This window comes from Amblyomma maculatum, chromosome 8 (genome assembly GCF_055883805.1).
Source record: "Amblyomma maculatum isolate TAMU_Amacu chromosome 8, ASM5588380v1, whole genome shotgun sequence".
Classification (NCBI taxonomy): domain Eukaryota; kingdom Metazoa; phylum Arthropoda; class Arachnida; order Ixodida; family Ixodidae; genus Amblyomma; species Amblyomma maculatum.
Genome location: NC_139351.1, coordinates 65,507,506 through 65,534,461, shown reverse-complemented (window position 1 = coordinate 65,534,461; position 26,956 = coordinate 65,507,506). Strand labels below are relative to the sequence as shown.

Sequence of the window (26,956 nt, the reverse complement as noted above, 5' to 3'; positions counted from 1 at the left end):
TGCCAGGGTTGTGCAGTGTTTAGAGCGCTCGACTACTAAATCCGTGGATGCGGGATCGAATCCTGGCCGCGGCAGCCACTTTTTGATGGTGGCCGAAAGCAAGGTGCCCGCGTGCTGCGCCAGCGCCTTGCTTTTCTCCCTGAAGGCTCTACTGACCAGTGCCCAGGAATTTATCAGCCACTCATTGATGTCAATTTCAAACTTTTGGCAATGCTGCATATCAGAGTCATTAACTCCGCCTTTGAATCTAATCGTCATCATCACGCCAGCCTCACTACATTTACTGCAGGGCAGAGACCTTTCCCGTGTCTCTCCAATTAACCCAGTTCTGGGCCAGCTGCATCTACTGATCTCCACAAACTTCCTAATTACACTTGCGCATATAACTTTCTGCCGCCCCCTGCTACACTTGCGGTCCGTTAGCCTTTCTTTTACCGTCAGCAACCATTGGTTACATTACCTTCTCATTGCATGTCATTGCATCCACTCTTTCTCATTATCATATCTGAGCAGTCTTAAATCTCTCCAGCGGGTTTCTTTTTCTTTTTTTTTTTTCCTGAAGGGTGGTGGAAAGTCAGAGGTTCTTCCCAATTTAATTGTGAAATAAAATTCACCTTTTGTGGCAAAAGTTTATACTTGGGGTGTACTGACAGTTGTGCAATTTACGCCCAGTTTTAATTGACACCTGAAAGGGTTCTATTTTACGTACCATATTTTCGCTATAATCTAAGCACCTTAAGTTGGGAGTGGTGGTGGGGGGGGGGACATTTCTAATCCCAGCACCTCCCTTGACTTCGGGCATCGCAATTGTAAAAAGAGATGGGATGCTTTGAATTGAGTGGACACGGTACTTTGCGTTGCGATGTGCCTGTAAGAGCGTCGCTGAAGGTGCGACTGGCTGCCCCCCAGGAGAAGGCGTGCCGCCAGGAGGAGCGCCTGATTGCCCGGCTCCGGGATGTGGATGCGGATGGCCTGCTGGTCGGGGTGCTGCGCAAGCAGGCCATGCTGTTGCTGGAGGGGGGCCCTTACTCCGGCCTAGGCGTCGGGGCCCACCCGGAGAGCGTACCCATGCACACCTTTGCCCGCTACCTCTTCGGGGCCCTGCTTCCCTACGATGCCGACCTGGCCTACAGTGTTGGACTGCGTGCCATGCGGTCAGTGTGCCTCTCTCCCACTCTTGTCATTTTGAAAGCAAGAGCCTTACTACATCCTTCTGTTGCTTTTTGCGCGGATCGAGTAATTTTGACCTTGAACTGAGGCGAGACCACGTGGCAACCATGACGTCGCTCAGCCGCATCTCTGCCAGGGCCACGCCTTTCTAGGTCACACCAGCACTAGAGCTGTGCACTCACCTGTGACTAGTCACGTGATAGCCGTGACGCCGCATTGCAGCAGTTCTTGACATTGCTGAGGTTGCCTCGCCGATAGTGTGCTGCTTTGCGTGCGTCTTTGCTGTGCGTCTTCGTGTGCGTCTTTGCTGCTTTGTTGTTGAGGCTGTAGCACAGAGGTAAAGAGAGGCTGTTCGAGCGACATTAGCGCTTTTGCCTTGGTTACTTAGGTTGAGCCGGCTTAAACCTTTGCCTAACATTTTCGTGCTCAGTCACACTGGGAATGAGGCAAGGCTGATGGTTCTTCGGAAAATGTGTGAGCCTAGCATATTACAGTGAAATCTCGTTGATACGATTCGGCTAAATACGCTTTTTGGCATAATACATTTTTTTTTCGTTCCCGGCCGATGCCCTATAGAGGTAATGCATTTTTGTACGGCTAATACGATCGTATTTCCACGTCGGTTTGGATAATACGATCGTGGAAACGTCTTCCGTAAATCTCGCGCAGTTTCGATTTTCGCGCCAGGAGGCAGCAAAAGTGTCCTAGCGGGATCTGACAGTAGCTGCAGTGGTCGTAACTCCCCTAGCGCTCGTGGCCGATTTTCGATGTTGGACATGACCTTTGCTAGACACGTGTAGGAATCACATCTCTCCAACTATGATGATGACATCAGAGCCAGTCCTTTGCAGAGGGTGGGCAGAGCTACTGAAATTATCGCATCGAGCGAAACTACAGGCACGGCGGACTGAACACGCGACGACATGCGCTTCGTATGCTCGAGGCTTGGCCTGGCTCGGCTCGGCTCGAGTCCGGCCGTGCCTCAGCACAGCGTCTGCAGCAGTGTGGCGGCCTCTGGGAGCCATTTTTCTAAGCTCGCACAACAAAAGCGCCGAAGCGCACCGAAGGTTTTTAGCGCCATCTATCCTAAGACATAGTAATCACGGTAAAATCACGTGACCAAGAAGCAGTGATTGGCGCATGCATTGACGATGCTGTAGGCTTTGTTGGCTTTGTGTTTGCCATTTCTCGTTACCATTTTGGTTTTCTGAGCGTTCAGCTTGCACTTCGCACTTATCGTTTTTGTTTTGGTGCCACGTTTCACCCGTGCGCTTCACCATGTCTAGGAAGCGTAAAGCGTTATCGCTGAAAGAAAAACTTGATATTCTCGTAAAAGTCGACGACAATCCGCAGAAGAAACGTGTCGACCTGGGGCGGAATTACGGTTCTCGCTCTAAAGTTATAGAGCGTGACGTCAAAATGACGACGCCGTGACGTCTCGGCGAGACGTCAACGCGTGACGAAAATCGGAATCAACCAATGATCGCCAGGGTGCCGCCCCGGGCCGCTTATTTTCACGGCAACAGGTTTATTCGCACGTCAAGGAGCCGTTTGCTATCTTTTTTATAGATATAGCGTGTGAATAAATTAACTAAAGTGTTATATTTTCAAGAAGCCACAATTAAAGTTCAATGTCATAAAAAAAATCAAGAAGTAGCTGCAGTTTTGCAATTAAACGCTCTTGTGGGTAGCTTCTTTTGCCGCGAGGGCGCGCTGGCAGAGGTAAACAAACCGTAAAAATGGCGATTTTCAGTAAAACAGCTGATTCCACGGCTATAGTGCCGGCTTTTGCGCATCGTCTGATGTCAAGGTACTGTGTGATTGTCCTAAATGCGCGGAGAAATCATATCGAAAGCAGTGTAATCGGGGCTTTGTTTATTTTTCTTTAGGAAACAGAAACAAAAGAAAGATCGATCGCGGAGCACAGGCAAAATAAACTTTTATGTCCACGCGAACGTCTCACACACAAATGCTTTAGTTAGAACGAGCACGGGGAAAAGCAACGCGGTTGAGCGTACACTACCAACCTCGCTCGTTTTCATTCGTTTTGCACTGTATGTCGCCTTCGCCTCCGCCTTTTGCATTGGGCGCACTGCGGAGCCCAACCACCCTTCAGCGCCAACTTTGCAGTAGTTGAGTTCAGCCATTTGACGCACGCACTTGCTCACCATCAGTTATGAGAGGCCGACTACCTGTGGAGACGAAATCCTCCGGAGGCAAAAAAAAAGAAAAAAAAAGATCGAAGCACGCATGACAGCCGCACCGTCAAGAGCGGTCGACTGCGAGCTTCATCACAGTTCATCGGCGCATTCATTGCACCACCATTCCGCTTTCGCATTTTCAAGTCGAAATAGGCGTCGGAACAACTCGCCGAACAAGTAGAACGCATTCTCACACACCGCCCTTCGTCGTTGCTCGCGCCGGCGTTGCCGCTTCAGCGCCGGAGCCACCACTCACACCACTCCACCGCGGACGCCGCCGCCATTTTCGCTCTATAACTCGCTCTAAAACGTTTTAGATCGTCTCATCGCGCTCTACAAAAATAGTCTAAAACTACGGGCATAATTAGGTGCGCGACGTCATCTGTTTTTTCGCCTCCGCGACGCAATCGCAGCATCCCGTGACGCAACTTTTCAAGATGGCGACGGCGACCAATAGGAGCGGGCGTTTTAGAGCGCTCTCAATTATAGAGCGGTCCGTAATACGGCCCCTGGCACGCGAACTTTGTTTGCCTGTCTCCACGCTGAACACGATCGTCGGCAAGCGAGAAAAAATTCGGAAAAACATTCAAGTCTTCGGCGCCGGCGTGAAGCAAACAAGGGGCGCCCAGCATGGCAAGATGGAAGAGGTTCTACTGGCGTGGTTCAGGGAAGTAAGGGCGGCGGGCGTGAACGTGGACGGGACAGTTGTTCGCGAGAAAGCTGATGAGATTGCACTCTCGTTGGGCATTGAAGATATTAAAGCTTCGGGCGGGTGGCTCCATCGTTTTAAAACACGACATGGCCTGTCGTATAAAACCGTTTCCAGCGAAGGGAAGTCTGCCGACCAAGATCAGGTCTCCAACTGGCTTTCGACTCTGCCGGCGGTGATTGCTCAATACCAGCCAAGGGACGTGTTCAACGCAGATGAAGCTGGGTTGTTCATCAACCTCCAGCCCGAGAAAAGTCTCAGTATGAAAGGTGAGACGTGTCAAGGTGGAAAAAAAAAGCAAAGAAAGAGTCACCGTATTGTTGTGCTGCAATGCTGATGGAACCGAGAAGCTCAAGCCTACCGTCATTGGCAAGTTCTGGAAGCCACGCTGCTTCTCGCGTAACCCACGCCTTCCTGTCGTTTACAAAGCGAATAGGAAGGCATGGATGACCGGAGCCCTTTTCACAGAGTTCCTCACCCATCTGGATGCCCGGATGCGTGCCGAGAACCGTAGAATTCTTCTATTTTTCGACAATTGGATGGATGGATGGATGGATGATAGTGGCTCTGCCCTTTGTATCGGGCGGCAGCTTGCGCCGCCTAGCCAAAAAATTAAAAGAAATATATTTATCTCTTCCCCATTTTTAGCTTCTAATTCGCCCGTATCTGCCCCCCTCCCTTTTTTTCCTCTCTTTATTCTCTTGACTTTTTCCACCAATCCTCTAACCTCTCTTTTGTTATCAGAACGCGTTCCTCATCCATTCGTCCATCTTCCCCAGCAAATCCCAGCGCTCTCTCCAGATCTGCCGCTTTTTCCGCGGGAAGGGCAGGACGAAGTTTTTGGCACCTTAGAACAACATGTTCCGTTGTTTCCTCCTCAGTTCCGCACGCCGCGCATAATATATCTACAGTTGAATCCCGCTATAACGAAATTCACGGTGCACGAAAAAAAATTCGTTCTCGCGGAACTTCGTTATCGCAAAAATTTGACGTGAAACGCAGAAAGAATTGCCCAAGCAGCAGCAAAGGCGTTTAATGCCAAAAATCTGTAAGCTTGGTTTGCTTACGCTTCACGGCGAGCAACGCCGTCACGCGATTTTCGCACTCGGTCAGCAAACCCATTGCAACATCGTCGTCCCGGACAGCAACGAAATTCCTGATGACATCAAAAGCGTCCATCACCTGTACGGCGGTTGCCGCAGCCGGCGCTTCCTGTACGTCGTCGTCTTCTTCATCGGAAGAGTCCTTATCATTCCGGGCAGCTTTTATGATCTGCTCATCACTCACATCTTCGTGAACAACACAAGCGTCAGCGCCGATGTATTCGTCGAGCTCGAGATTAGGCGGCACGGTTCCTATTTCTCCCAGCGTTTTCCAGGCGGCCGCGATCCCCGGAGCCGGTGACGCCTCTTCGTCGTCGTCTGTAACGCCTGGTGTTAGGCCAGCAGAGTGTACGGGTCGACCTTCGGCAAATCCGGCGTGCCTGAAACAGTTCACAATTACTGAGCGCCCCAGTGTGCTCCAGGCAGCAGACATAATCTGCAGTGCCACGTACAAGTCCACCTTCGTGTCTCGGCCGGTTTCAGTGTTAAAAAGCAGCCGCTGAATTAACCTCCCGCGGTAAGCGCGCTTCAGGCTAAGAATCACGCCCTGATCGAGAGGCTGTAAGACAGACGTGCAATGGGGGGGAAAAACCTCAGCTCCGTGTTAGTGAGCTTGGCTTCGTCGGAGTGATGCGCTGAACAATTGTCCAAAAGCAAGCAAACTTTACGGCCCTGCCGCTTCATGTCGCGGTCGAATGCCATCATCCACTCAGTGAAAATAGCGCGGGTCATCCATGACTTGTTGTTCGCCTTGTACTGCACAGGTAGGCTACGAGTTCCCTTAAAACAGCGCGGCTTGGCACTTTTGCCTATGACTAACGGCGGACGCTTGTCCGAGCCATCCATGTTTGTGCAAAGCAGCACTGTGATGCGTTTTTTGCTGTGTTTGCCGCCGTGACAGCGCTGCCCCTTGAAGTCGAGCGTCCTAGCCGGCAACATCTCGTAGAATAGCCCAGTCTAGTCGGCGTTGTAAATGTCTGCAGGCGCGAAGTTGCTTAAAATTCCGGCCATGTTACTCGCCTTCCAAGCAGCTGCTCCGTCCACGTCTGCTGACATTGACTCGCCGCACAACACTTTTCCAACGATGTTATGGCGGGCCTTGAAACGGTTTAGCCAGCCAATGCTGGCTTTAAAATCATCAATGCCAAGTAGGCATGCATAGTTCAAGGCTTTCTGCTGGACGATGCTTCCGGACAGGGGGACGTTGCTGGCTCGTGCTTCCACAAACCACGCATGCACTGCTTTGTCCAACTCTTCATGGAGGGGCCGCGTCACCTTTTTGTGCTTCGAGGATGTGCCTGAAGCAAGTGCCATTCTCACGCTGTCCTTATTGCCTAGAATCGTTGACAGCGAACTTGCAGGAATTCCGAAGTCTTCAGCAATTGCCGCTTTCTTCCTTCCGCTTTCTGCTTGGGCGATTATTTGAGCTTTTTGCTCAAGGGAAAGAGTTTTGCGTTTTTTCACTTGCGTTGCCATCGTGTCCTGCGGATGAAAACTCGTCGTTGTCGAAGAGAAAGGCAGCGAGTGAACAACGCGACCACGACACAAAGCCAAAATGGCGGAACTGCAATCACGTGATTTCATGCTTAATGTGGCTTTGGATTTGACTTGGACTTCTCGCCAATAAAACTAGTTTCGGTTTCGATTTTGAACGCGAAAATTTCGTTGAAGCGGAAACGCTCTGCAAAAATGGTTCGTTGTGCAGAGAAATTTAGGCCATTAATTCTTATAGGATACTCGCGGGGAATAATAAATTATTCGTTGTCGCGGAAATTTCGTTGTGGCGGTATTCGTTGTGGCGGGATTCAACTGTACTTCCTGAAATTTTTTCCTGTACGTTTTTGTTCTGAGGGCCCCTGTCCTAGCCTCAAACAGCAATGAGCTCCCTCGTGAGTTGTCGAATAAACTTTCTTTCTTTATATCCTGTTTTCGAGTTCTATACATACCCAATGCTGATTTTCCTTGCATTCTTTCCTCCCACATTTTCCTTTCTGCCTCCTTTACCTGCTTTTCAATGCTGCTGTTTTGCTGCGGTGTATCTCCGAATTCTAGGTACTTAAATCTGAGCTTTCGGGTTCTGTTAGTCCATTTCGTATTCAGGCTTTTCATGAAGAGGTGCTTGTACATTTTTCGTGCCCACCTTGATTCCTCCATTTCGGTTAGTCTCTGATCATATTTTAGTTTGCTAATTGCCTCTCTAACCTCAAATGATGCCCAGCCCATATCTCCCTGGACTCCTTCATTAGGTGTGTAGCCATGTGCTCCCAATGCCAATCTACCTACCTTTCTCTCTGATTTCAAGGCCTGACTGTACTTCTGATTTCATGCACAGGACTGCATTTCCAAAAGTGAGTCCTGGTACCATAACACCCTTCCATACCCCTCTAACAACCTCATACCTGTTATAATTCCAGAGGGCCCTGTGTTTCATAATATCCGAACTCCTTTTCCCTTTGTCTATCGTAATTCTTTCATGCTTTTCTAGGTAATTTTTTCCTTCGTTGATCCATATGCCCAGGTACTTATAGCTCTCCACATGTTCAACCTTGGTGCCTTGTATTTCCAGCACGTCCCCCCTTTCATCATTAAGTACCATTATTCCTGATTTTTCGCTGCTAAATTGCAGTCCCAGCTTTTCGCCCTCTTCTCCACAGATCTTAAGCAGCTCCTGCAACCCATCCCTCTTATCTGCCAGCAGTACAATGTCATCCGCGTACATCAATCCTGGTAGAACTTGTGTTACTTTCTGTCCTCCCTGCATATAGCTTGCATCGAATCCCATATTACTTTCCTCCAGGCGCCTTTCCATTTGGCTCATGTATATCGTGAAAAGCAGCGGTGACAGTGGGCACCCTTGCCTAAGCCCCCTTTTTATTTTGGCTGGTTTTGTTGTTTCCGTCTCCCATACTATCACTGCCTCATTATCTGCATGCACTTCTTGTATGAACTGAACCAGGTTTTTATTCAGGCCATATTCCTTCAACTGGTCCCACAGTTTTTTCTGATCTACACTGTCGTATGCCCCTTTAATATCTAAAAACGCTATCCATAATGGTCTCTGACTTGCAGCTGCTGTTTCTATACACTGGGTAACCACAAATAAATTATCCTCTAGTCTCCTGTCCTTGCGGAAACCATTTTGTAGTTCTCCGAGGATATTCCCTCCTTCTGCCCATTCCTCCATCATTACTTTTACTAACTGCATTGCTACCCTGTATATAACTGATGTAACTGTGATTGGCCGATAGGACTTTATGTTATCTCTGCTTCCCTTGCCTTTGTATATTAGTCTCATCCTGCTTAATTTCCAATCTTTTGGTACTTGACCGCCCTTTATTGTTTGTTCAATCAACTGTCACAATTTTACTTTGCTTTTTTGTCCTAATCTGGTAATCAATCCCATGGGTATGCTATCTGGTCCTGTCGCTGTTCCCAAGGGGACCTTCCGTTCTATTCTTTCCCATTGTCTTGCTGTCATCTCCTTGTATTCTTGCTCCTCGTCCCTGTGGTCCTCATTATTCTCCATTTCTTCTGCGGCATTCACTTCCAGACTGGCAAAGGCTGTTTCTATTGTGCGCCTAACATATTCCTGTGCTTCCTCTCCCTCCATTCTTTTTCCTTCCTGTGTGGTCAGTGAGTGTTGGACCCCTTCCGTCTTTTTTGCTTGTAGCCTTATGTGGTTCCAAAACCTCTTTGCAGCATTTTTATCTTTTTTACTTATGTCCATCATCCACTGGACCCCAGCTTTTCCTATTTTGATTTGGATTAAGGTTGACGCCTCCCTTTTTCTCTCAAGGTACTCCTCCCATTTGGATTCTACTTCCCTTGGTGTGGCTCCCCTCTTCTTTGCTAATCTGTGCTCTCTGGATGCCTCTTGACGCCTCGTTATGGCCGCTTTAACTTCAGCATCCCACCAGCTTTTTGGTTTATATTTTCTCTTTCCTCTTCTAATCTTGCCCTTTTTTAGCTCTCTTTTAAATACTTCTACTAGGTCATCGTATGTCCATTCTCTATTTGGTTGTTGGTTTACTATGTCCTCAATGCGCTTTGACCCTTTTTCCAACTGCATATCATTGAGTTTCTGGTTGCTTTCACATACCTGCATTTTTGTTGCGGCCGCTGTCCCGCCAAATTGGAGTTTAATTCTTTTGTGATCGCTTCCTAAGCTCTTCGCCCCTTCTTCATCAATTTCCATAACTACTAACCTGTCATACAGCTTGTGGGACATCAGACAATAGTCGATTGTGGAATGAGAGTTATTTCTTTCCCATGTTATTTTTCCCTCACACTTTATCTCTGAATTAACTATTGTGAGATCCTGGGTTTCACAAAATGCCTGTCGTATCGGTAGCTTCATCAAAAAATTCCATATGGGCATTCATATCCCCTAAGATTATCACTTCCTTATTCTGGCCAAATTCCTCTATGTCTTTAGCTAAACATCTGAAATGTTCTGAATTTTCCTCATTCGAGTCATTTCCTGTTTTTAGGTAAACAAACCCTAGTACTGTATCTAGGTTTCCCACTCTACCCTGGAGCCATATATGTTCTCTGCAGCTTTCTGTTATCCTTTTCCAATCTTGGCCTTTGATTAGCGCCCCCAGGCCACCTCCTTTTCGGTCCTTCCCTTTTCCATTGCACCCCAGCCATGAGTATCCTTCAATGTATGGAGGTTCTTCACTGTCTCTAAGGTGGGTTTCTGCTACACCATATACTACAAAATTTCCAGTTTGCAGCTGCTCCTGAATTTCATCCCATTTAATTCTACTTCTACCCCCTTGCATATTAATGAAGGCCAAATTTACGGGTTGTTTCTTTTTCCTCCTCCGTGCCTTCGTCCTGCCCTTCCTCCCTCCATCTTGGTCTCCTACTTCTCGGTATGCAGGGGCAATCTGCTCACCTGTAAAAAAGCTAGCGCCCTTCGCCCCATCCGCAGCCCAAGCTGCCATCCCGCTGGTGTGGTGTAGTGGATGCCATCAGGCGTGAAGGGGAGGTAGTTCCTATCCCCATGTATCACCCTGTTCACATCCATGACATCGCACCTGAGGGCCTTCCCTACCTCCCAGATCATCTCATTAGCCCTCAGTACTTGGTGTGCTACATACGGGCCCTGTCCCTTGACTGCCGGCACTGTGCACAGCACTATGTGCACATTCTCAGCTGTAGCCCGTAGCTTCGCCACCCCAGTTCTTATCTGCCTGCCTAGGTTTTGTCCCCTGTTCTTCAGCACGTCGTTTACTCCGGCATGGATGACTACCAGATTGTCTCCTTCTCTATTTTCCCACAGCATATCCCTTGTCCTCTCCACTACCTGCCCAAAACACTCGCCCGGCCTGCTTTCCACTTGTACTTTCTCAGTAAACTTCACTGTCTTTAAGACTGCCTTTTTAATTCTCGTGACATTAGAGCTCCCTACCACCCATACCCTCTTGCTGCCGGCTCCTGTCTCTTCCCTGTCAGTGGTATCCAGTCCCTGCTGTCTCGACCCCTGTGTCCCCTCTTCCCTCCGGTTACCATCGGGGCTCGTGTCCCCCATAATCGCTACATTCTCCCTGCGCGCCCCCTGTGACGCGTCCGCCCCCCCGTCGTCCAGGGTGGCATTACTGCCTGCATTCTTGTGGAGTGCTTTCCGTCCCTCTGCCTGTCTCTTTGTCCACTCTTCCACCTGATCTTCCAATCTGCTTGCCTTATCGCGTACCTCTCTCAACTCGCGCTGTAGGTTCTCCACCCTGACGCCCCACTCCTTCTCGACTCTTGTCTCAAACTCCGCCCTTCTCTTCCTTTCCTCCTGAAGCTCCTTCCTCATCCGTTCTACCTCCTTGGTCAGCTCCTCCTCTACTTTCTCCACCGCCGTGCATATTTTGCATTTCAAGCTGGCCTCCTCAGCTTCCATCATGCTCTCAAACCCTGTCTCATCCAGGAAGCACCAGCGCTCACACGTTCCGCACTGGACGAGATCCCCAGGATCCCCACCCTTTGCTTTCCTGGCCGGCCGCCCCATAGCCTCAACTCTGCGACAGAATTCGCGTTGCTCAGAAAATTTTTCCGCACTAGGCCTAAATACTTTTTCCTAGCGTTGTTCTATGTTATTTAAGCGATTTAAGTCCTATATGTTTTCACTTCCCTGTCTCTGATCTTAAGCTAAATTATAATCTAAATTTGCTGCCACTATACGATTACATATAAAAACTGGTAAAAGAAAAGTACTCAGCTTCGGCTTCGGTCATCCTTCGGCATGGCTGCTGTCGCTAGTCGGCCAGGAGGAGGTGCCGCGCACCCTGTCGATACTTCGTGGCTGCAAAACGTCAGAGTAATTTTCCTGCCGCCCAACTGCACCAGCCACTTGCAGCCCCTAGATGCAGGAATCATTAGAAACGTGAAATTTCACTTTAGGAGCTTGTTGGTCAGACGCTTTTTGGCCAAGATTGACTGGAAAGATGCCAGCTTGAAGGTGGATCTTCTTGATGCCATTCATTTTCTAGCGATGTCATGGGATCGCGTCAAACCCGACACCATCGCCAACTGCTTCAAGAAGTGTGGCTTTTTTTGTGCATCTGGCGATACGGAGGAACATGGAGCTGACAGCGCAGAGATTGACATCCCGGACTGGGGTGACCTCGATGTCGGCGTGTCTCCGGAAGAGTTTGTATCGGCGGACGACCAACTGGCGACATGCGGATTGCGCACCGTCCAAGACATCATTGCAGATGTTACCGCTGAAGAGGAGAGCGACGACGATGACAACCAAGACGCCGGAGATTGCAGCGGCGATCGTCGGCCATTAAATACTGACGGTGCACTCCAAGCTTTGGACGGGCTTCGTGGCTTTGTCGCGTCTGCGGAGCTGAGTGAGGAAACTGCTACTCGTTTCTACGAGTTCCAAAAAAGCTTTCTTCAGGACCTCGAAAAGCAAAAAGTGCAACGCAAAGTGACGGATTATTTTAACGTGCTTTAATAAAAGCAAGTTCTGTGCCAAGTATGTATTATTCGCGATTTTTTGGAGTCCGTTTTGGATAATACGATTTTCGGATAATACGCTTTTATTGTCGGAGCCCGTGAGAATCGTATCAACGAGATTCTACTGTAAACTGCACACACCCTTAGGAGTAGTATCTCTGTCACATCAGCTGTTCCAGTGAATGACCCCTTGTAGCTGTGACAATGCAAACCGGCTGCAAGGAAGTCGGATGACAAGACAAGGTGCTCGTCTGCACTTCTTCACTTGTGTTCTCTCATCGTCCGAGTTCTCGTAGCTGCAAAGTGCTAGTGGTAGTTGATGGTCATTGCTTCAGCTTAAGTTTTATGTCACGTACATAGATTTGCTGCTTGCTTTGGCTTTGGACTGAATGGGTCGGCTCTTCCTTTCTGGGATCACAGCCTCCCTATCCTGGAGAACCAGGAGGAGCCGGATGACCCCGGCACGGGGGTCAACCCCCCGGCTGCCAGCCGCTACCCGCGCTGGTTCACCTTGGGCCATGTGGAGGTGCAGCAGTGTGCCTTGGCCTCCACCATGCTCTCTGCCGCAAAGGGTGAGGACCCCCCTTTTTAAGGTGAAAGCCATTAATGGCTCATGTTGTCGTGGACAAAATGTGTCCCGCTTTTGCGCCGGCTCTGATTGGCCGAGGCGGGATGACGTCATAGAAGTCTCGGCCAATCACGGAGCACCACCACAGTATACACGAATGCATGCCTTATAAGGTCATATGTCAATTAGTGATCAATTACCAATTAGTGAATTATGAATTGATGACTAACTAACTATCAATTACTTACTTAAATAAATAATTTATAATTAATTAATTACTAATTAGTACCAGTTACGTAGCAGAATGCGGCACTCAGGCTTTCACCTTTCACTACTATAGTCGCTAAAGTCTCGTAATTTTTTTTCTGCTCGAGAGGGAGCCTTCATCAACTCTGTGCTGTGTGTGCAGATGACGTGATGCGCCTGCGGACGGTGATGAAGTCGTCGCAGCGCAACATCCACAGCTCGTCGCAGCTGTTCAAGCTGGCACAGGACGCATTCCGCATTGCCGTGCCCCAGGACGGAGGTCCCAGGCACCTGGCCCTGCTCAACGTGGCCTTTGAGCTGGGCCTGCAGGTATTTGCCTCATCATATTACTCTTAGGCTTGTGCACTCATCATCATTATCATCAGCCTGACTATACCCACTGCAGGGCGAAGGCCTCTCCCATATTTCTCTAGTTAACCAGGTTCTGTGCTAGCTGCATCCACTTGACCCCTGCGAACTTCTTAACCTCATCCGCCCACCTAGCTTTCTGCCGCCCCCTGCAACGCTTTCCTTCCCTTGGAATTGAGTTTGTTACCCTAAGCGACCATCAGTTATCCTCTCTTCGCACTACATGTCCTGCCCATGCCCATTTCTTCTTGATTTCCACTAGAATGTCAGTAACTTGAGTTATTTCTCTGACCCATTCTGCATGCTTCCTATTTTTTAACGTTACCCCTACCATTTTTTGTTCAATAGCCCTCTGCGTTGTCCTCAACTTAAGTAGAACCCTCTTGGTTAGCCTCCACATTTCAGCCCCATAGGTGAGTACAGGTAAGATGCAACTGTTGTATACTTTGCTCTTAAGCGATACTGGTAAGCTGCTAGTCATAATCTGCAAATGCTTGCCAAATGCGCTCCATCCCAATCTTATCCTTGTTATTTCCTTTTCATGGTCCGGATCTGCGGTTATTGCCTGTCCTAAGTAGACATATTGGCCTACTACTCCCAGTGCTTTGCTACCTAACGTAAACTGCTGTTCCTTCCCGAGGCTGTTGAACATTACCTCAGTCTGCTGCATATTGATATTCAAGCCTACGTTTCTACTTGTCCTGTCTAGGTCACCAATCATTCTTTGCAGTTCATCTCCCGAGTTACTTAGCAAGGCAATGTCATCAGCAGTAGTAAACACAATTTTGATGAAAATCGGTTATAGTAATATATGCCTGGCCGCGGCGACATACTTTTGATGAAATGACATCGGATCGTGACTCGTGAGGCAAATTTTTATTTAAAAAAAAAAAAAAAACAATTTTTATGGCTTTACCGTCAGGCTTACGGGCACCAAGGAGAAGCCAACTTATGTGCGCCTTGGACCCGTGAGCGAAAGCATGCGGCATGTGGGAAAAAAAAATGTAAAGGTGGCTTCGAATGTGGGAAGAAGGTGGTGTGGTCCATTGAGAAAGTAAAAGGGTTTTACCCCTTTTTTGTAGTGAGAATTATGGAAGGGAAGAAGCTGCAGAACATTCACAGCACTCTGCAGTGCGAAGCATGAAACAGCAGTACCTAGAGGTGGAAGTGCGGCATGTGCGGTTTTGCCGCGCTTGAATGTAGCACGCATTCCTAATCTATTGCCTCTTAAGTAACAGAAACAGTGGAAGATGATGCCTTGTTTTTGCACAGCCTTGGTTTTTGCATGAAATCAAACTCGGCTGTGTTCCTAGCCATGTTGCGCATGTTACGTTCATGCTAAAGAGGCTCTTCCACAGGATGCAAACAAAAATCTTATGACTCAAAAACAGAAAATTGTGCAGAGACAGTAGGGGAGAAATGAAAGGTATATTTTAGAGTTTATTTCATAAAACAAGGTGTGTATAGTTAGTAGCTATTTAATTACCAGGCGGCATCTTCAGGGCCATTTCATCACCAGCAACTGATATAATAAAGGCCCTGATGTAGTAAAGATTTTTTTCTGGTCTGAATGACTTTTCTACTGTGTAGTGGTTTTTCGACTTGAAATGATTTTGGAGGGAGTAAAAATTTTCTCCTCAAATAATTTTGAAGTGAATATTCCGACTACATTTGCCACACAAAATAGGTTGAATGGCCAATAAGCATTTTCAAAATTCTGCATTTTTCTAACACACAGGACCACGACATAACTGAAAGAAAAGTGCAATGAACCTTTGTCAGGGATTTCACAGATGCACAGAGTAAACAACTTTGCATTCACTCAAGATTTTCAGTCAGTCATACTTTACGGCCAACTATGTCTAAATATTGAAGCGTCCTCACAGCCAGTGGAATTGCATTAATTTCGCAGGTTGAATTCATGGCCGAACTGGTCACCTTTCAATATAGATACGAAAAGCAAAATGGCTGCATGCGTTCCAGGGCAACTGGGACTATGAGCGACGCTGTAGGTGAGGGCTCCAGATTATTTCGACTGGCTGTAACTTCCTTAACGTGCACCAACACTGCACGGTACACTGGTGCCATTCTTTCTGCCTCAGTCAAAACACAGCTGTCACGGCCATGATTGAAGCAGGGTACCCTGGCTAATTAGTTGAGCACCTTAACCGCTGAGCCAGCGCGGTGGGATAATTCAGTAAACTTGACTGTTTTCCCCAGCATGCACCGTCATATGCAGCTACATTATTATTTGAGCAGAAATTCTATGTTTCTCGAATATTTGCTCCTACCCGATCAGTGATTGTGTCAAAAAGAAAAGTAAAGCAATACAGCGAGAGAAACGTTGACATATTCTGGAAGGAGTTTTGGTGTGAGCTGAAAACTAATCAGACATGGCATATTGAGATACCGTATAAACGCGTGTAAGGGCCACACCTGTGTATGGGTCGCACCCCCTATTTCCCGAAGCAAACATTAAAAAAAAAAAAAAAAGAAAATTCGTCTAAGGGCCGCACCCATCTTTCCACAACCCATGCTGGAATAGCCTTCAAAATGCACGCGCACACGAGCTTTCAGATGCCGCCCACGGATAGCGCCCAAAGTCACGGGCCATCATTATTATCATTATTTCTCTCTGCCACGAGCTTCCTTAATCGATATCGACATTGGCATCGCCAGCCCCGGCTAAACTCTATGCCCGGTTACAGTGTTCTAGAAGGCTGGCTTTGATCAAGTGACTACCAAAAGCACGTGAGTAGTGGTGGCGTGATTTGCATGGTCACACGCCGTAATTGCGGCTCTTGTGGGCTGTCTGCTTTATTTTTCGTGGATTGCCGTCGAGCGTTGTCATTCTAGGACGATAGGCAAACGTAGCTATATGGCAGGCATTAAACTAAAAGTAGTAAAGCTTGGAGTTGGAAGACTCTGCAAGTGACAATTGAATGGTAAATAAACGCCACACATTCACTGATTAGCCTGTTTCTACTTGAAAAAAAAAAATTATTTTTCGTATGTTGCGTGTATGGGCTGCACCTCAAAAATTGGCCCTCAAATCTGAAAAAAAAATATTGCGGCCCTCACATGCGTTTATACGGTACTATGACCTTTTAATTAGGGTTATGACATCACCTTTTGCAAACAACTGCATAGTATGGGGGTAGGGGCTTTATAATTTTAACAGTGTACACTGTAAAAAAAGTGCCGTTTACATTTGTTCACAGAGCAAAGTAAATGCTAGTTAGGGTGATGGCTGCTTTTGAAGAACTAGGAAGATTGCAACTGCAAGTTCATGCCTGAGGGGTTGAACACATTGTGTCATCACATAGGCATTTGCAAGATTTGTCGTAAGGATTCCATGCGTTGCATGCACTGTTCTGTGACTATTTCAACGTAATGCTCATTTGGAAATTTGAGCAATTGAAGGAGTTTTAGTCATTTCACAGGAATACCCTTATCTCTCTCTCGTGCCAATGTGCATCTTCTGTGGTCTTACTGGGTCGACGTGAATGTCATTGCCAATGGTGCAGGTGATGCGGGTGACCCTGTCATCGCTGAACTGGCGACGTCGGGAGATGGTGCGCTGGCTGGTGACTTGCGCCACAGAGATCGGCCTGGAGGCCCTGGTGTCCATCATGCAGAAGTGGTACCAGTTCTTCACCCCCACCGAGGCCACTGGTATGCACCTTGCCACGTCTACATGGGCAAACTGCGAAGGATTGCTTTTGTATCCTGTAGGTCGCTGCTCCTCAGTATTTCTGCTGATCGGGCGCTTCCTAATATTCCGGTTCCTCGTGTAAACAGTAGCACACCGGGCTTGTCTGAATGTAAAAGTGTTAACCAAGGTCATTTCAAAAGGTGGCATTTAAATCCACTGTGGTCACGCTGCAGCCTTTCACGAATTTTTCTCTTGTGGCGTCTTGTTGAAAAAAAGACATGTCAAGACAAAACCTGTCTTGCCTAAAGGGCCCGTGAAACGCTTTCCGCGAATACTAGAAAACATGCATGAGTGATAGGTATCACATCAATTGTCACTGCAAAGCAAAAACTTTTAAGCTACCTTTATTAGCTCTCAAGGTACGGGTGATCGAAAATGATGCTTCTCCTTTCCTCCCTCAACTCAGCCTACACCAACGCACGAGAAAAAAAAAGAAGTAAACAAGTCGCGGCTGCACCCCATCATACCCCATCCCGCCCGCTTAAGGGGGGACCAAAAAATCGCGAAAAAATCACTTTTTAGAAAATGTGATTTGCGAAATCAGTAGCTCTTTATCTACCTATCTGCTAAGTTTTTCATCTCTAGGGTCGGTATTTTAGTCACAATGCCAATTTATATAATCGATGTCGCCCAAATTTGGGCCGAAAACGACCCCCGAAACAACCATTTTCCGCGAGGCGTAGCTCCCATTTTGTGCGCGGCACCGTAGCCATCTTGGTCTCATTCGAAAGAGCCGCCTTTCGTCTTCAAATTGCCGCCTTTGCTGTTTACATTCGCCCATTGGTCGCATAAAAAATAGCAAAAAAGAAAACGTGGCATTTGCAATACCATTGGCTTTCGGGGTGCATGTGACGATAAGGCGTCCCCGCATTGGTGGAGCTGGCTGATGGCGTCTGCTCGGCGCGCCCGAGCCGCGGGGAGACGGCGGAGACGTGACGCCGGTCGCGCTTGGTTCCGAACCGCGAGGTGCGTTCGTAGCAAGAATTTGTGAAAAAAGTGAAAAAAATAGTTGAATAATCATCTCAAGTGATGCCCTGCCCCGGCTGTGCGCGCTCAGGCCGACGGAAATCGTGCGCCGAACGATCGTGTGTACGAGCCTGAAGTAGGCCTAGCGTGTTCCCCAGCACGGGGGACTGCCTTTGCCAGCGGTCGCACCCGCCGCGACAGTGATAACGCAGGCCGCAAATGAGCAGAAAGATAAGCTCAAAACAGGAAAAGCTTGAACTCGCGCCAACTCCAGCAACGAAGCGGTAGACGGATTGTGTTCGTAACGATGACGGCAGCGCGGCGGACAGTCCGCTTGGCGATGCGGAGTTCACGATCGTCAGATCTAAACAGTTTGCCAAGATTGGCGAAGTGTAAAACATACGGCGGCGATATTGGCATTTAAAAAAGTGAACGGGGATAAGGAATCGCCGTCAAACTTATTCTTCAATGCGTAAACTGCGGGACACGTCGTCTTCGTAGAGCTCGCCGCGCGTTTGCGCCGATCGGACCTCGTTCATAGTCCTTAGGGAATTCACTTGCTTCTAGTGCAATGCAGAGCACTGGGAAGCAGCAAACAGCTCCAAATTACATTTCTTTTCCGCAATAAACGTTCCTCACCGCGGTCTTGATGCGAGGACGTAGCAAAACGACGTACGTAAAAAAAAAACAAAAAAAAAAAAACGAAAAAGTGACAACTGAATGTGCTGCAACTGCAAATCAAAATGAAAGAGACGACACTTGGACGTTGGAAAGCAAAGAGACTACATTCCTGGATATTTATAGCCATTTTAAATTGTAAACGTGTGCATTGCACCAGTGAATGTCTGAGAGCAGAGAGGAAGCGTGCTTCCTCTGCAGCTTTTCAGACTGCAGCAAAACGAAAGCAGAAGGGCAAACCCAATGCAGATTACTGTCCAGGAGCCTTCTAGGCCACAGTGGCCTGCGTTTCTACAGTTTTTGTTTGATTAAATTAGTGTTTGACATTGCAATTCGTTTTTTCCATTTTTCTCAAAATGAAAATTTTGCCTACCCTTCTATTTTGCGGGTGGCATTGTGGCTCTCCTACTCGTTAGACTGTAATGATTTTTTTTTTTTACTGGCTCGTGAGTGTTAAAGGAACACAATAAAGCTATTATACAAGGTCTCAACTGCATGAAAAATTTTTAAACATAAGAAGATGTAGAAAGGGGGTGGTTGCACTTGTGAAGCTGAAAATTAAAACTTCCATAACTTTAGCTTGTAGTAAGGCAGGAGCACAAAACTTGTTTTATTGTGTTCCTTAGACATTCAGGAAGAGATCCATGTGCATTTTAGCAATTTCCCTTCAGTAGATATTTTTACAAGCTTCCCGCAAGTCTGGAACAGCAAAGTTGCTGTAACTACTCAGCAAATTTATGTAGAAGAAAACTAACAACATATTTGAAACCAGCACAAGAATTTACATAAACCCTGCAAATTTCATACTGACAGGACAAATATTAAGAAAATTTTGCTCAAGACCCATGTCCCCCCTTAACTTGGGAACGCGCAATGAGCGGGCACGCCCAGCAAACCCATGTGACGTCACATGAGACGTCACATGAGAATTTGTGGTCGCCCCCATTTGGTCGCAAGCAGTCGCCAGGAGCACTTTCTAAAATATATTTATTTGTAAATTATACGCTGCATGCAAATTAAGCTTTCCATTTTGACTCGAATACATTATGGATCACTTGGATAGATTTGTTGCATTAGGATATTACCGTAAGTAGCATTTCAAGAGGTCCTTTAAGTTCACATGGCTGCTTCAACAACAACCTTGTGTTGAGAGATAAGTGCATTGGGCTGGTAATCTTTCAGGAAGGGTGTGTATGGGTGTGTGTGTTTTAACTAATATACCGTACTCTCTATCTTGTGATGAGCTTTACAAAAGATATGTGCCAGCTCGCCGGTGTTGTCGTTTGAGGTCAAAAGCAGTGCCGGGACATGCCAATTGCTCCTCCCCGCAGGCCCAGTGGCCACGACCATCATGTCGCACGCCACCATCCTGCGGCTGGGCCTCGACTTCAGCCAGCAGGAGGAGCTGTCCTCATGTGCGCGAACCCTGGCCCTGCAGTGCGCTTCCAAGGATCCGCCCAACTGCGCGCTCAATGCCCTCACCCTGTGCGAGGGGGACGCGTACGCCTTCGAGACGGCTCACCAGATTGTGGTGGACGCGGCGGGCTCGGGCGTCATGACTTCCTCACAGTTGTTCACCGTAGCGCGGTACATGGAGCACCGAGGTTACGCCCACCGGGCTTACAAGCTGGCCGTGCTGGCAACGCGCGGCGTGCAGCTGGCCTACAACCAGGACGCGCATCCGGCCATCAACGACATCCACTGGGCGTGCGCCTTGGCCCACTCGTTGGGCCGCTCTGAGCTGGCGGGTCTCGTGCCGCTCCTGGTCAAGCATGTGCAGTGCGCCACCGTTCTTTCGGACATTTTGCGCCGGTGCTCGATGGCCGCACCAGGCATGGGTTCGGCTGCACTGGACGCCAAGCGGCGATGCGTGCGCGCCTTATCGCTGGATAAGCCGCCGCTGCGGCCGCTCCTGGATGCGGCTATCGCAGCATATGTCAATACGACTCACTCGCGACTGGCACATATCTCGCCGCGCCACTACGGCGACTTCATCGAGTTCCTGGGCAAAGCGCGCGAGACCTTCCTGCTGGCCCAGGACGGGCACGTGCAGTTTGCACAGCTCGTGGACAACATGAAGGCTGCCTACAAGGGCAAGAAGAAGCTCATGTATCTAGTCAAGGAGCGGTTTGGCTGAGGAGGCAGTGTGACCATTGAAACGCCTTGGCTGTGTGTGTCAGGCTGGCTACTAGTTTTGGTGTGCTGTACCACCACATAGGGGCACTTGGTGCAGTGGATAGATTTGCTGATAACACTTTTTTTTTAAAGTGGCCCTCTATCCATTTTGCAGAGAGGGAGTCTGGCGTCTGCCACTTGCCTCCGAAGTGTGTCTCCTTCAGCCAGCCGAAACTTGCAGGCGTGCTGTCGTGGAGCCGACTAGAGCTGCCTCCGGTTCGCTTTATTGTTGTTTGCTTTTTTTTCTTTTTTTTCTATTTCAATGCATTAGTGGTGGGTGCCTTAGGGACAAGGCATCCCTTTCCTGCCCATCAAATTCCTTAGCTAGGGAATTTTTTTTTTCTTTGCTTGTCTGAGCAGACAAGCCTCTGTGGAGTGGTTTTACCACTCAGCTTTAGCGGGAAAAAAATGAACTTATGATGCCAAACCACCACCACACCACTCAGCAAGCTTGGAAGTGGTGCCGTTAAGAAACAAAGAAGTGCAGATTGAAATACATAAAAATTAAAAAAACATACATGGCAGGCCTGGCGAGAGACACGGTCACTTAGTTTCATTGCATTTCACCTTTATTTATCTGTATAGTAGCAGTATTGTAGGCATGTTTTACTTTTATATCCTGTTCCTTTTACTTTTATATTCTGTTCCTCATTGTTTTGTGCCCGTCACCGATGTGTATTGAATTGTGGTTTGTTATTTACTATCGTGCATGTTGTTTAACACCGTTGGACACTGAGTGTAACAAAACGGTGTAGTTATATACTGTGTTCTACCTTAAATGAGCATCATCTTAGTCTAGTTTGCCACGTTGTGTGGTTTCCTGTGAAGAGGACGACATGCCACCGACAAACGTTAACCAGAGGCTTCAGCCGCAAGTTTCGAACTGTATCGAGGTTTTAGCCCACCGTGCTTAGTATAACTAGATTTATCCCGTATGTTATCACAGGTGTTGATTTGATTGGCGGGGGCAGTCAAACGTTTGCTTGTTTGTGGAATGCGAAACTGTGGCGACTCCTCTGTCTCGTGAGTTCAAACGAAGGAACGTCGCTGCAGCGTGCATACGTGTTATCCTAAGCGCTCTTGATCAAATGAAGGTGTACATGTGATTACTCCTGGTTCTTGCAGTTTTGTTCCAATTGTATATAGTTAGTAAGAGAACTAGGAGGGTGTTCAATAAGTTTGTCATTCCTCCATTGCTCATTCTGCTCAGCATTAACTTCACAATTCCACAGTGGCATTGTATGAACTCAGCGACCGAACCAACGAGCTCACGTAGAAATCCATGTCATGTCCGCTTGTTGTGAGATTTTTTTTTTCTTTTGTTGCCTTCCTTGGCGCTCCAGTTAAGTCTTCTAGCTAAGGCAGCTGGCTCTGCCCGAGTCAAGTCGAGGAAAGAGGCCTGACTTGCGGATTGGGCTTGAAAACTGTGCACTCTGTGTGGTAAAGCCCCTTAATTAGTACGGTTAGAGAAGCCCCTTAGTGGACATTTGTCTTAGAATTGTTGTGACCATAGGGGGGAAAAAAAAGGCGGCTATTGAATGACTCTGCCCACGCCTGTTATCCGCTTGGCCGAGTGATTGATTAGGTGGTTAATGGTGGTAGACATTCTCACAGGTAGAAAATTGTTCTACCCCGTTATGTACTGTATCTTTCTTGTATGTGATGCACTATGGGAAGCTATTAATTATGCTAGACCATGTGTGCGCATGTTGTACAGAGTGGAAATGCAAGATAGATATTGAAATGTGCATTATTTTTATTTTATTTTTTGTATGCGCACAGTGGGGATTCACTCACACGAGCCTCTTTCCCGTTGAGGAATGTGATTTTGACCGTGTCTCTCGCCAGAAACTGCCGGTGACGGGTGCATGCTAAGGAGCGACCGGTGCACACGGCTGCAAAGATTTACGTGCAGCGGGGCGTTCCTCTTTTCGTTTTTCTAGTTTTTTTTCCTCCTCCCGGTTTTCATTGTACCTTGGCCACCATGCTTCTCATCTACAATGTCCTCGGTACAATTCCTTTCGCATTTCCGAGATTGAGGAGCCTGCTGCTGCTTTGTACATAGTCCTTGCTTGTCTATCTTTGCAATATTCCCAGAGGCGGCACCCAGTCTTCTCTTTCCAACTTTTTCTCGTTGATTTAGAGCTGTGCTTTATAACTTAAAGCACCTCCAAAGTGCTTTGACAGCACCCTCTTTTCCTTGGACCTTGCTTGAGTGATGGAAACATACGATTTACTGTATGCGTCTTATTATAGCGGCTTAAGCATATCTGCATACTCGATTCCATGAGAAGATGATGACTCTCTGTGCCTTGCTGTTGTTGAAGTTGCTTTGTTTTTTCTCATTTTGTTATTTGTAGTGTCGCATCTTTCCTTCTCTTATCTCTTCTTTTTTGTTGCCGTCGTGTATGGTGCAGCTTTGCTGCTACCATGTAGGAACAGGCGTTTGTGCAAGTGTGCAAGCATCGCCAAAAGAAATAAGGGGAAAAGCTGCTTTAATATTAATGCGGCGCGCGCCTTCCTTGTGAACTTTGCGCATCTACTTACCGGGGAGACGATTTCGAAATTGTGACAGTGGCACAACTGTTTCTTTTAGTGGGGCTGGCGTCTAAACCAAAACCCTAGTCAGCACTTTTGTCTGAGCAAGCCGCACAGTCATGAGAAAGGCATTGCGCATTCTTGATCCACCCTCTAGTTACATTTGCCACTGTTGTTTCGGGAGTACTGTTGTTCTGAACATGCCTTTCCGCTGCCTCCAGTGCTCGGTTTAGTGTGGGTAATGTATGTGACATTACCAAGGCTTTTCTAATGAACATACTAGTTGGGCATTTGTGGCATAACTTTCCCTTTTTTTTTTTAATGAGAAAGCCTGTCACTCACACCTTGTTTTTAATGCACACACCATCAGTGCTCGACTGTAACCGGTCCTTAAAAGAATGACACCTGAACAGTGCCATAAGGGAAGGGAGGAAGTTGAGAGTGAAAGTGGAAAGAGGAGCAATAGTGCAGGGCTGCGGTGTAATTTCAACCACCTGGGTGTAATTTCGACCACCTAGGGATCTTTAACATGCACTGACATCGCACAGAACACAAATGCCTCTTCGTTTCGCCTCCATTGTCCCGACCGCCAGCAGCTGCATTTCGATGGAGGCGAAACGAAGAGGCGTCCGTGTGTTGTGCGATGCCATTGCACGTTAAAGGTTCCCAGGTGGTCGAAATTGCTCCGCAGTCCTCCTCCACTAGGGCTCTTATTTCTTCCTTTCCACTTTCACTCCTACCTTCCTCTATGGCGCGATTCAGGTGTCCACAGAACAAGTGTGACAGATACTGCGCCTTTCCTTTCCTGTGAACAAATTATTATTATCTTTGTAAAAGTGGTTCCGGATGTAAGGACAGACAAAACGAACCTGTAATCTGGCAGACTTGCACTTGTATTAATGTAAAAAAGTGATGATGTAACCTACAAAGAAAAAAAAAGCATTTAGCAATGCTAGATTTTTTTTTAATTTGGTCCTTATACTTGCCTTGCTAGTTTCTATAAATAAGCAAAAGCACTTTCAGTTTGCTTGAACTTTGAAAGTTGTCTTTAACCTATTTTGGTAGGAAAATATGATTTGGTCTAGTCTTGCCATGCTGTGCTGACTGTGCAGTCCAGGAATTTTTTTCATCGCTCTAAATCTTATCTAGGTATTGTGCCTACAACTCTCTTCATTTTAGCACATCATTTCGCAATGCAGCTTAGCATGGTTTGTCTGGAATTTGTTCAGAACAGTCTTCATTTGATAAATGTGGCCATAAAAAGGAGACCCTGTCAAATTTCGTATGCTGGTGCTGCCACTTAGTGGAAAAGCGAGCATTCATCCAAGTTGCTACTTCATGTGGTGTGCTTGAATGCAGGTGGCAGCACTGGTATAACTTTAGCTGTTCCCACTCTTTTCTATGTGACTAGCATACATTGTAGGAGGTTTCCACTTATTTCAGATAAGCAACGTCAGCTGCAATTTAAGCAGGAATGAAGGAAAAATACCGGAGCACGAATTCTTTATGCAGTCGGAATGTACATGTCCATTTGTTTTGCAAGAATCTCTTCTCAGATGATCTCCCTTGCTTAAGTGACCCCGTCTCTAACAGCCAGCCAGTTTCCAAGCAGTTTATTTTAATTACTGCTTGTTGATTGTGATTATGCAGACATTTTTTGCTGAACTTTAGCTCGCTTGTATTTTCCTTTCTTTGTTTTTTCTGTTACTGTGCTTTGTACATAGTGCTGGGGTTTAACTTGGGCAATTGCCGTTCATTACAGAGAGTTATGTTATTACACCTTAGTTTTCTCACAGGTAGTTGCCCTTTTCATTTTGTCTTGCTAGTTTTTCACAAACCGGTGTTTGCGTTTCGAATATCATTATAGTGCTTCGTCATCGGCACAGGGTGTTGTAGGTATTGTGCCATGTGTTAAAGTGCCTTTCGTTGCGTCAAAGGAAGCATGCAATCTTTATTTGTTGTCTGAGAAGCTTGCCTGAACACGTCTGATTTCTTTCTTGAATACCTTTTACCACTGCATCTTGAGTGGAATAGTATTTTGCTCGCTTAAGAGTGCAGGCTTGCAACAATTTTTATTACTCGCTGAGGGAATGCGAGTTGACTGCATTCACTTTTGCTGTCCTTTACTTTTGCGTTCTTAGCTGGTTTGTTGAGGACTCTCAGCATCCTGCATATGCAATTCCAAAGCAACAACGACATGCTCGTGGCGGCTGTGTGGGTTTTGTAGTTTCCTGAGGTTCTCGTCGACTTTCAGTAGTAGCATTTCATTTTTTCTGGTAACCAGCATCTTGGCGGCATCTCTGTCTGTTGCCTATGTGTTGCATTATCGGTTTGGGCCAGTTCGCTAAACCCGATATTTTCACACGACGCAGCTCTCGACTTGACCGAACGGGTTGACGCTCTTCACGAAGCTGCCGCTGTTGCCTACCTCACGATGAGCTATGCCAAAGACGGACCGGAGCTTCCATGAGACGATGCCTTCTTGAATTTTGCGCATCGCGTTTCATTTCTTTTTTTTTTCAAGGATCTCACGCACCTTCTGAAGAGTATTGTCCCGTCCTGTCTAAGTCAAGAGTGTCATTGATGGTTGGACTTTGCGCGCTCCACTGATGGCCAGAGGACATACGCAGTCAGTTTGAAACTGCATTGTGTCGCACGAGCTTGCGACATGTGTGGCTACATATCCTGCATCTTGTCATGCATTGGAAGCCTCATTATGAAGCTTTCGAGCAACTCTCATCGGCATCTCTCATCTGCACATTGATAAGATGATTATTTCAACACACGTGAAAGTGGCGCCATAAAACTGTCATGGGATGAATGGAAAAGCATGCATGGCCCTGGAAAAGTTTCTCTTCCATGAGCTGTATTCTTCGAATAGTGAAGTGTTAACAATGCGACTGTCATGGCCGTTGAAATCTAACATGGCTGGCTGGGTTTCAAACGGTGGGCGGCACTTCGTTCCATGTCTTCTTTCTCGGGGAATCTGAGCAACAGACGAGTCGCTGGTTTCTTAATGACACCGGCATCCAAACGTAGTGTGCCAGATGTGGAGGCTTTGTATCTAGGCCATTGCTGTGGTCTCGTGATTTGTCCTACAGCAGAAGGTGGTCTTGAGTTGTTCAGTAGCAAAATGAATAGCTGATATTCATCAACACAACGATGTGTTCCACGATAGAGAAAGAGATCTCTCAGGAGATTGTGCACATACATTGCTGCTTCATCATGTTGAGGCTCTTTTTTTTTTTTTTCTTTTTTTTCTTGGTAACTCTGTGTACGGACTGTTCTTGTTTTAGTGGAGCAATATGTGTACAAAGTGGCCAATAGACCAACACCGTGTTTACAAACGAAGGGGGCGCTCACGGCGCCGCAGCCGACTGGGGGTGAAAAATAGGCTTAGCGTCCATAGGAATACATGGAATCCAAATATTCCAAAGCAGTTTTCTCTTTTCACGGGGCACCTGTGATGTCGTTATTCGGTATGAAGCAACTATAAACATCCTAGAACAGATCGTCAAAATATGAAATCTCATCACCGAGGCGAAGTATTTTTAAAATACC

The 26,956-nt window shown here is 47.2% G+C and overlaps 1 protein-coding gene across 1 annotated transcript in view; it reads left to right on the top strand.

Annotated features, from left to right (window-relative positions):
* The window catches only part of LOC146181327 (zinc finger SWIM domain-containing protein 5-like), a gene marked incomplete at its 5' end in the record, with an annotated part of 50,097 nt that extends 24,179 nt beyond the window's left edge, over positions 1–25,918 (top strand). The window contains 5 exon segments of the mRNA XM_084576381.1: positions 910–1,154; positions 12,561–12,712; positions 13,118–13,284; positions 16,851–16,998; positions 20,014–25,918. Coding sequence (XP_084432507.1) covers positions 910–1,154; positions 12,561–12,712; positions 13,118–13,284; positions 16,851–16,998; positions 20,014–20,819 — 1,518 coding nt within the window.
* Between the last annotated feature and the right edge of the window lie 1,038 nt (positions 25,919–26,956).